Source organism: Trachurus japonicus, chromosome 23 (assembly GCF_045865225.1).
Source record: "Trachurus japonicus isolate A0001 chromosome 23, Traja_1.0".
NCBI lineage: Eukaryota > Metazoa > Chordata > Actinopteri > Carangiformes > Carangidae > Trachurus > Trachurus japonicus.
In genome coordinates, this window is record NC_140929.1 from 2,699,326 (window position 1) to 2,709,963 (window position 10,638).

The window sequence follows — 10,638 nt, forward strand, 5'->3', positions numbered from 1 at the left end:
AGGTTGGAAGACGATCACATACCGTTGTAGTTCCCACCATAAACGGAGATTCGGCGGCGTTATTCTCACAATCGCCGGGCAGCGTCCGTGGAACCGAAAGTAAAGAAACGCTGGTCGGCTCGCCCAGCATTTCCTCCACCACTAATAATAACAAAATAATGATAGAGACAAAACGATATATTTATCGAAAATGGGCCCATTAACAAGTGGTAACGTAGATTCATCCACATTAATATGAGACTTTTTTATTGTTGCAGAATTTTTCCTTCTGCCGATAGAGAAACTCCTCGCTCGTTGTCCCTTTAAACATTATTTGGATATAAATCGGTAACGCTTTAATTTACAGGCAGCTAATTGCGTGATAATTACGTGATAATGTCAATAAATAGCCTAGAAATAACGGTCAGTTTCATAATAATGTCATGTTTTTCTGGCCATTATGATGCAATTACTTGTTATTTCTCAGTTATTTCTTGACATTATCACGTAATTAGCGGCCTGTAAATTAAAGAGTTACCAAATCTCCTGCACCCTTGCACCCCCTGGTGGTAACGTGTGGAATTAGCTTAGCCCTTCTCCATTGGGTGAGTGTTACACCGAGTGTTACAACTGTGGAAAAACTCCAGGTTTTTCCAACCCTTTTTAACAGGGAAAAAAATGGAGAAACCTCAGGGTACATACAGCGCTGTACTTAACATATCCATAAACTTACAAAGGAGAATACAACGTGATCATCATGCTGCTTTACAGTTTCCCACGATGCCCCGTTGAAACAGAGTTTGCAGATGAATGTCTGTGTGTTTCAGTTGGGTCGTATCGAGGCCGAGCTTCGGGAGACTCTGCGTCTGGACATGGAGCGACAGCAAGAGGCCGAATTCCTGCGTCAACAGGAAAACAAGCTGCTGTGGAAAAACCTGTGTTACCTGAGTCTGAGCCAGCGAGTCGCCAAGTATGTTTGTCTTATTGCAGTTGTCATGACACTTTGCACATGCAAGAATGAAATTGTAAATATTGAATGGAAAAACTTCAAATTCAGAATGACGCATTGCATATTTTTATACTTACATTTTATTCCAGTGATGTGAAATCCAAAAGTGAGCAAAATGTATTTATCTTACAATGACAATGAAACTCAAACAGAACGTCCGCTGCACTTTTAATCACTTCATTCGAATTTTATTGAATCAATTTTCTTGTCAGTTCAAGTTTCCTCTGTTAGTCTGAAAATATTGAAGAGCAACAGCTGTTGGAGTCGGGATGTGAGGAACTGAGTTGAATGATGCACAAAAAAGAGTTTTTATTTACCCAAAATGAAGCAAATAACAGTTTGCAAAATATGCAATAAAGTTCTTGGCCCATAAAAGAGGTGAAGAAGGAAGGAGTGTCAGCTTTGGAAAGATGGAACAGAAATAAAGGAAGAAAATGAATAAGTGACCAAACAAACTGGAACTTATAAACATATAATTGCAAACATTGTGGTGTCAGCATCAATTAATCAGTTGTGAAACCCTAAAAACCTTCTGTCGTTATCTCCACAGACCCTGGGTCAGCAGCTACTTCAGGAAGTTCCCCATGCACATCTACTGTCTGCCCGTACAGGCCGCCAATCACAAGGGCAGGAGGCGGGGCCTAAAGAAGAGGAGATGAAGAAGTAGAAATGTAAAATATCTTGAAAATATTTCTATTTTTACTTTTTTTTTTTTTTAAAGGGATAGTTCACCCAAAATTGAAATTGCACTCATTATCTACTCCCCCTCATGTCTATCGACTAAGGGCTGGGAGAAGTTTCAGAGTCCTCCGTGGCTTCTCTGAGTTACAGGGGGTCTCGGCGTAGCAGTGCATGTCCATATGACGGTTGCAAATGGATACCAACTGTCTTCGGAACAAAAAAAACCACACCAAAAAACATCCAAATACCTCCATGCTGCTCGTATGTAATGTCTGTCTTGTATTGAAGCCAAAAAAATTAAAGGGACAATGAGGAGTTTCTATTTAGTTACAAAAAAGTCTCATATTAATGTGGATGAATCTACGTTACCACTTGTTAATGGCTCCATTTTAGATAAATATATGGTTTTGTCTCTATGGTTATTTTGTTATTATTAGTGGTGGTGGAAATGCTGGGCGAGCCGACCAGCGTTTCTTTACTTTCGGTTTCGTGGCGAGTCATGAGAATAACGCCGCCGAATCTCCGTTTATGGTGGGAACTACGACGGTATGTGATCGTCTTCCAACCTCTGACTTTAATTCTTGATGAATGAAAACATGAGTCTGTCTTGCGCCGGTCAAAGAATTTCACGGTGCGGAGGCTCATAAATGTAGCGTGAAAACTCTTCACTTTTCCAAAACTCCTCGTTGTCCCTTTAAAAGTCTATTTTTCAAGCTTGTTTGTAGTGGAAGCTCCTCTTCCCAGTTCGTCCAAATGTGACAAACCGGGAAGAGGAGCTTCGAGAAGCTTCCGCTACAAAACAAGCTTGAAATATAGACTTATTTAATCTTTTTTAGGGACAATTTCGCATTTCGGGGCTTCAATACAAGACGGACATTACAGACGAGCAGCATGGAGGTATTTGGATGTTTTTTGGTGTGTCTTTTTGTTATGAAGACAGTTGGTATCCATTTGCAACCGTTATATGGACATGCACTGCTACGCCGAGACCCCCTGTAACTCAGAGAAGCCATGGAGGAATCTGAAACTTCTCCCAGCCCTTAGTCCACATGAGGGTGAGTAGTAGATAATGAGTGCAATTTCAATTTTGGGTGAACTACCGGTATCCTTTTAACTGAAAAATACATTTGGTCTCCTCCAGGTATCGTTATTATCTCCCACTGTCCTTAAAGTGACATCTTCATCTTCTGCAGCGCGAGAAGAAGAATCATTCCTATAATTTAATTTCTACTCTTTATGTCCTCGTGTGACTGCAGAGGGAACAGTCGAAAACCACTGGACCGACTTTAAATGCTGCTGAGTCCACAGAAACAGTCGGTGGCTTTTACAGTTAATTTGACTGGTGCCTCTGAAAGTACGAACTGGCCTCAGACTGGACTCTGTGGTTTCAAATGGTCCGATGCTCTTTTCCAAAAACCATCTCAAAGATAAATTCTATTTTATGAAATTATGGCAGATTAACAAGTTCCTACTGTGAATGTAAGGAGGACTGACAGCGCCCCCTTTTGGATTTATTGTGGAATATGTGTGTTGAGGCTTTTGTTTTCCTTATATGGATTTATTCTGAACTCTGAAACATGAATAAGTTAAACTTTTACATTAAAGCTTTTGAATTAGACAAACATTAGACAACTTAATTTACTGCTGAGTGAGGACCATGTGGCATGAACCTGTATTTGCATATGGGAATATGACTGTTGGTTTGAGAAACTGAGACAATTCTCTGAATAAATGATGGTGTTTTTCAATATTTTCAGACATTTTATATCAACCATTATAGACAATACATGTCAAATGCATTGATTGATTGATTGCTTGATTATGACAATTGATGCAGCCACACCTCTTCTAAGATAAAAGGACAAAGCACAATTTTACATATTTATATTTATTTGTTTATTTGGAAAGGGACAGTGTATAAAACATCGTTAAAATGTAAATGAATAATAATAAATGAGAAATATATATATAAACTGTCCAAATAAAGTCTTAGGAAAATATTTTGCGTCTCAGAGTTTACACCAAATACAGGCTTTTCAACAGACAGATAGGAGTGCCTTGTTTTCCGTGATCTTCAGTGAACGCAACATTACGTCCCTACGTAACTACGTCACTCCCACGTCCAGCTCCTCCTTCTGTGCGTGTACGGCTTCAGCCCAGTCTCGCAGTCATCATGGTGAGTTTTAACTTTAATTTCCTCCTTTCTGAAAGCACAGAAACGGCTGCAATTCAGCATTTCACGTCTTTATAGGACTGAGTTCCCGGAGACTCAGTGAAATAACATGTACGTTGTATTTAACGGTGACAGGAGCGACCGTTTAGCTCGGAGCTAACGGTGCTTACCGGCGAGAGAAGCACATGGGCGTTATAAATGCGCTGGTTAGCGGCTAAGCTGCTAACTGCTGCAACAGATTCGTGTTTTATAATAACTAACAAGAGTCGTATGTGCTGTTGACTCTGCTGTACGTTAAGTTTTCTCAGCTGTTAAGTGTAAAACGTCAGTTGTCGCAGTTTGGCTGCAGCTCGTCTCCATTGTTCTGGGCTAGCCTGTTAGCATCTTAGCTTAGCTTGTCATCATCGGGGCTTTGTGGCTGTCACATGAGAACAAGTCGTTTATTATTAAATCATGTGAAGAACAAACATCTATAAAATGTTTCTAAAGCCAAATACATCCCACATTACATCATTAAACTCTTTCTGTCCTTCTTCTTTTAACCGGGTTTTAATTTTTTAATGAATAAGTTTGGGTGGAAGCTTCTAGCGGTTTCCAGGATGACAGGGGCGGTGCTGCGTTCACGGTGCGTTCAAAGATGCTCGGAATAAATCCGTCCACGCCTAAAGTGCGCACATCGGCTACATGCCCAATAAATAATACTTTATTTGTCAATTAACAGGGCTACAGACTAATATTTTCTACAAAGAGTGCAGTGGTCCCCCTAACTTTAACTTTTAGGAGCTTAAAGGAGCTTTTAAGCAGAAAACGTAGGGGCGTACACCGGCGTAAATCGACTTGCAAAGCAAATATTCACATTTCCTTTACATTTATTGTACCTGGCTGACACCTGTAATGACAGATTCCAGATTCTTTGAGTTGTCCCTTCCACATTAAAAAACAAAAAACATCAAATTTACTGGTTGCACATGAGCAAGTTGATGAAATATTTACGAGCCCAGATTAATAAATCAGTGTTTTAGTGGGTTCACTAGTGATTTTCATATACATGCAGGTCAGGTAATGTTATTAATACCCGTAGGTGGATTTGTTTTGCAGTAGGAGGGCATCACCATTTAAAAACACATAATGAACAAAAAGGACAAAGACGTGGACAGAAATAAGATCACTGTTTCACGGGTTAAAAATGAGAAAATACCAGTGTAAGAGCATGATGACACACGGAGCAGTGAATAAGTTACAAGTTCAAAATGAATAAAATAAGTTAAAATACATAAATAACGAGCTAAACCTCAGTAAAAGGAGTAAAAAGTTCACTACAACTTATTTGCCAAACCATGAGAATGTAAAAAGGTTAAAACAGATTCAATAAAAGCACGATAAAAGAGTGTCATCATGGTTCTGCCAACTTGTAACATGTAATCTGTAGAAAAAAAAACACTTCTTACAAAATGAATAGCAAAGCCTTAAAAAATGTTCTTGTACTGATTGATGAATTGATTGATTGTCTCTCTCTCTCTGTAGGCGTCCTTATCAATGGCCCCGGTCAGCATCTTCAAACATGGAGCTGATGAGGAGAAAGCTGAAACCGCACGACTGGTGTGTTTTGTTCATTTAGGTTTTTATTTAACTGTTTATCCTGTGAATTGATACATTTATTGTTTTTTATAAATCTCATTCATGAATATTCAGTTAAACCTGTGTTATTTTTTTCTCTGCAGTCCTCCTTTGTGGGCGCCATCGCTATCGGCGACCTGGTGAAGAGCACTCTGGGTCCAAAGGGGATGGTGGGTGATTTCAGATGCAACAAAAGTGTTGATTTAATTTCATAGATTAGATTTAAAAACAGATTTTTCTTTAGATTATGAACCCCTTGGTTTTGATTCTTGATGTAAATGAAGTGTTTTGATTTGGAAAAGATTTGTTTCGCCACTTGTTTTTAACTTGAATTGGATGTTTAACGTCAGCAGTGTGTTTGTTTTGAGTTGTTTTGACTGTAATTCTCAGCATCTCTGACTTAAAGCAGAAGTAAGTGATATATTTGTGTTAATATAAGTCTTAAATAGTTATATCTTCCGACAGCAATCACTTACATAGAGTGTTTGAACCGAAACACGGGTCTGTCAGTCACTCTGCTCTGAGCCGAAGAGAAAACATTTATCGTATCCTACAGTTTTTATCCAATGAGGAGAGAGAACGGCATGCAGGGCTGTGTGTGCAGCCATGGAACGCCGTGAATGTGGCGACGTAGCGAGGAGGACTGTTATGGTGCGTTCAAGGAAACTCGTATTTTTCCGACCGTGAAGTGGTACCAGTTCGATCTGGTACGAGTTCACCGGTCGGAAGTTACGAGTGGCCGTTATAGTGACTTTCACCGGTAAAACAGGTCGGAAAAACACGAGTGGGTTGCCTGGAACGCTACAAAGTCGTAAGTTGTGACTTGAAGCTGTAATTTACGATTTCAAAAGCCTGCCTCGAACGCAGCATTAGCGAAAACGACCGGACCACTTACTTCTGCTTTAAGAAACATTCGAGGTTTCACACTCTGATATTAAAAAAAACAAAAACCATCTCTTCTTCTTCTCTTCAGGACAAGATCCTGATGAGCGGAGCGAAGGGCGCCTCAGTGACCGTGACCAACGACGGAGCGACCATCCTGAAGGCCATCGGCGTCGACAACCCTGCTGCCAAAGTCCTGGTTGGTGAGTGAAGAGACGCTGAACAGCAAATATCCTCATCTTCTACATCTTTAATCGAAGGGATAGTTCAACATTTTGGCAAATTGGCCCATTGCCATAATCCCTATTCATAGGTTGCAGTGACGTCACGTCGAAGGGACCGCCGCCATATTTGTGTCCGATTTGACAGGTCTCCTCATATGACAGCATGCAAACTGCAGGATGGAAATTACCGTTTCTTGACAAAATGACAGGGTTTCATACATCCTGTCTGGGTTTATATCTCTATAACAACAGACAAACTCTATATTATCCCACTTATTACACAGTTTATGAATTAATTAATTAATTTGAGACGTAATGTTGATCAAAGTCCTTAGTCCGGTCACTTCGCGCTGTTTGCTCCTCACCCTCCTCCTGTCGACTCGTGTGTAGTTGTTTTCAACGAGCTTTTGATAATCAATCAGTAGATTGATGAATTATCATGTAAATGTTACGTTGTGCGCATTTATGTAGTCCTGTCTGTCATAAGAGGTTACGATACGGGACACGTTTGTGTCACGGACTCGCGGTGGCACAGACACAGCTGGTCACAGCTGTGACACTGCGCTGGCCCGTCCGCTCTGTCCGCTCTGATCGCAGGTTTGATTCCAGCAGCGGTGAGGGAGGCAGAGAGCCTCCACTCTCCCTCTAACAAGCTACAAGTCATTTTTCTAACATCACAATTAGTCTGAAGCTGGTAAAAATGAAACACAAGGTAAAAATCCTTATAGTTCTTCTGCCCTGCTCCGCTGATGAGAGCGGCGTCCCTAGCAACGGCCCGTTTTACTTAGCAACGGTCTGTTATACAGAAATAAAAGACCCTAAATGCAGAATCAGTGAGTAATTAATAAGAAAGTAATCAAAATGCAGAATTCAATATATCCATGTTATTTTAAAAAAAAAGTGAATCTCCTCTTTTTGTGAGACTTGTCACAGCCCACGCTGCCACTGATAGACTGCCTGCAGTCAAATATTTATTCCGCCTATAACTTTACGTCTTTTGGGATGGAATAAAACTGCAGTCCGGGGTTTTTTTGGCGACTGCTATCACATTCAACAGCACAATATAATCCTGGCATCTTTCATATAACGTCGGTTTCGGTCTCTTGCTGATTTCCTCCTACTACTCCACTTGTTCTGGTAACGTGACGCTGTGATCTGTGCCCAAGTTGCCCTGATTCGGACACAAATATGGCGGCGGAGAAACACAGTGACGTCATGTGAATCTAATGAATAGTCATAGCAGTAGGTTCGTTACCTTTAATTGTCGGTGCAAGCTGTTTTTAGAACGGCGGAGCAGAGCCGTGAGCTGCTCAGAGCTATGCTATACGGAGGCTCATGGGATTTCTTGGTTTCCCTCATCAAACTCATCAAATACACAATCCAACAACTCCACAACGCTCTGGTGGACAAGTTGTGAGCTGCACATTCACCACGCTATGAGATAATAACACAACGTTACCAGACAGAGTTGTTTTAGAGGGAAATTCATGCAAAACTCCTGATGCACGTTGCCTTCAGGGACAGTTTTTCATCAAGCAGTCTCTGCATTTCCCTCTAAAACAACTCTGTCTGGTAACGTTGTGTTATTATCTCATAGCGTGGTGAATGTGCAGGTCACAACTTGTCCACCAGAGCGTTGTGGAGTTGTTGGATTGTGTATTTGATGAGTTTGATGAGGGAAAATAGCTTGCACTGACAATTAAAGGTAACAAACCTACTGCTGTGACTATAGGGATTATGGCAATGGGCCAATTTGACAAAATGTTGAACTATCCCTTTAAGAAGAACATGTTTTCTTTTTAATTGGAATTAAATTGATCAGATAATGAATTTTGTCTAAACTCTTGTGTTTCCAGACATGTCGAAGGTTCAGGACGATGAAGTCGGAGACGGGACGACGTCGGTCACCGTGTTGGCTGCTGAGCTGCTGAGGGTAAATAAACGCCTCCATCCGTCCGTCTGTCTGTCTGTTTGAATAAATAACCGACAGCATTTGAACGCAACATGAGTTTTTCTTCGTTTTGTTTTTATTAATCGTCACTGATGTGGTTGCAGGAGGCGGAGCTTCTGATCGCCAAGAAGATTCACCCACAGACGATCATCTCCGGCTGGAGGCAGGCGACGCAGGTGGCCCGAGACGCTCTGAGGGAGGCGGCCGTCGACCACAGGTGTGTTTACTTCACTGACACAGACAGAAACTGTGTAAATCACAGTGTCGAAGTTTACTCTAACTGAAAACTTGAATTAGTTTTTGCATTTTATATAATAAAATTTCGACTGTGCGTGCAGTAACCATGGAGATAGAGCCGTATCGCCCGTAATTAGCTTAGCTCAAACACTGGAAGTGTATAGGTAGTGTTAGCCTGCCTCCACCTGGGCCGATCTTCGTCTCAGAGCTGACAAAACTCTCCGGTAAGGCATCTTGAGCGGTCAAATGCCGCTAACGGGACGAGATCGGTCAAAACGGAGGGTTCAAGCAAAGACGGTTTATTTTGGTTCAAGCTAGCTACATCGAGGGTAGGTTAGCTTCCTATTTCAAAGTAAAAGCACAAATTCTATCGTCATGGTTTTCTGTATGTAAAGGGCAACGGGTGTTTTATTTTGTGAAAGTAACCGGAAGTGCGTTGGTCACAACGGCTAGCTTGAGTAGCGCCGAATTCGTCCGAACAAAATTGTAGTAAACAGCTGGTATTTAGACAAATTAACGACACACTGCTGATCTAAACGGCTACTTTCTCACCTAAACATGTTTGAAATGTGGATAAAGTGACATATTTACAGAGTTTAGAGCTAAAATGAAATCAGCTTCTGACTCGGGTAGGAGGCAGGCTAACACTACCCATACACTTCCAGTGTTTGAGCTAAGCTAATTACGGGCGATACGGCTCTATCTCCATGGTTACTGCACGCACAGTGGAAAGGATGGTGTCTATCTGCTGGTCATGGACTCAGGAGTGAGGCAAGACACGTTAAAAAAAAATGTTGAACTATCCCTTTAAAAGTGAAACATGCCAAGTCCATCCCGTCCCGTTGTGTTTGCATTGTATTGATCTTTTTATGTGTGTGTGTGTGTGTCTGGTCTCCGCAGCAACGACCAGACCCGTTTCCAGGAGGACCTGCTGAACATCTCCAGGACGACGCTGTCCTCCAAACTGCTGACTCATCACAAAGACCACTTCGCCCGTCTGGCCGTGGACGCCGTGCTGCGGCTGAAGGGCTCGGGCAACCTGGAGGCCATCCACATCATCAAGAAGCTGGGAGGAAGCCTGACCGACTCGTACCTCGACGAAGGTGACCGCATCGTCGTCATGGTTACGAGCTGGGTTCTTCTCTCTGATTGGCTGCTGTAATAAAATGTGTGTGTGTCATGTTTTAGGTTTCCTATTGGACAAGAAGATCGGAGTGAACCAACCGAAGAGGCTGGAGAACGCCAACATCCTGATCGCCAACACCGGCATGGACACCGACAAGATCAAGGTACACACACACACACACACACACACACACACCAGGGTATCCGCGGGGTCTTGAAGAGTATTAAAAGGTGAATTAAGACCCTTAAAAAGTATTAAAAAGTCTTTTCACGATTTTGTAAAGTCTTACATTTTGAAGGTATTTCTTTGAATTAGCTGTCCAAGAGTTTGAGTCCTAAAAAACATTGTAAAAGTGTGTGAATTTATGCATTTTATTAAAAAATAAAGATGAACCGGTACATAAAATAGAAAAGAAGATTGTTGTTTTTGTTTTTTGAGAGTGGAGCAATGTTTTTTTTTTGATAAACTTTGCCTTTGGTTTATTTATTTATTTATTTATTTATTTATTTGGTTCATTTCGGGCATGTCAATTAGTCATCATCATCACACATCATCTTAATCCAATAATACAATACACATGACCGAAAGGGAAAGCGGGAGAAGCAAAAGCTTATCTAGTCCCGCCCCCAATACTCACATATTCATTTTTTCTGCATGTTACATTTTTGACATATTATCCTAACTTATTTTAGTCTTTATCACAAACTAAAACTGTTAAGTTAAAAGTGTCACGGATGTAAATGGTTACAGCTTGAAGCG

The 10,638-nt window shown here is 41.2% G+C and overlaps 1 protein-coding gene across 1 annotated transcript in view; it reads left to right on the plus strand.

The window, feature by feature from the left end:
* The first annotated feature begins 3,798 nt into the window (after nt 1–3,798).
* cct2 (chaperonin containing TCP1, subunit 2 (beta)) overlaps nt 3,799–10,638 on the plus strand; it is a 15,991-nt gene continuing 9,151 nt past the window's right edge. The window contains exons 1-8 of the mRNA XM_085769618.1: nt 3,799–3,845; nt 5,367–5,441; nt 5,564–5,629; nt 6,433–6,544; nt 8,422–8,498; nt 8,621–8,733; nt 9,654–9,856; nt 9,942–10,042. Coding sequence (XP_085625744.1) covers nt 3,843–3,845; nt 5,367–5,441; nt 5,564–5,629; nt 6,433–6,544; nt 8,422–8,498; nt 8,621–8,733; nt 9,654–9,856; nt 9,942–10,042 — 750 coding nt within the window. The 5' untranslated portion in view covers nt 3,799–3,842. The remainder of the gene's footprint in view (nt 3,846–5,366; nt 5,442–5,563; nt 5,630–6,432; nt 6,545–8,421; nt 8,499–8,620; nt 8,734–9,653; nt 9,857–9,941; nt 10,043–10,638) is intronic.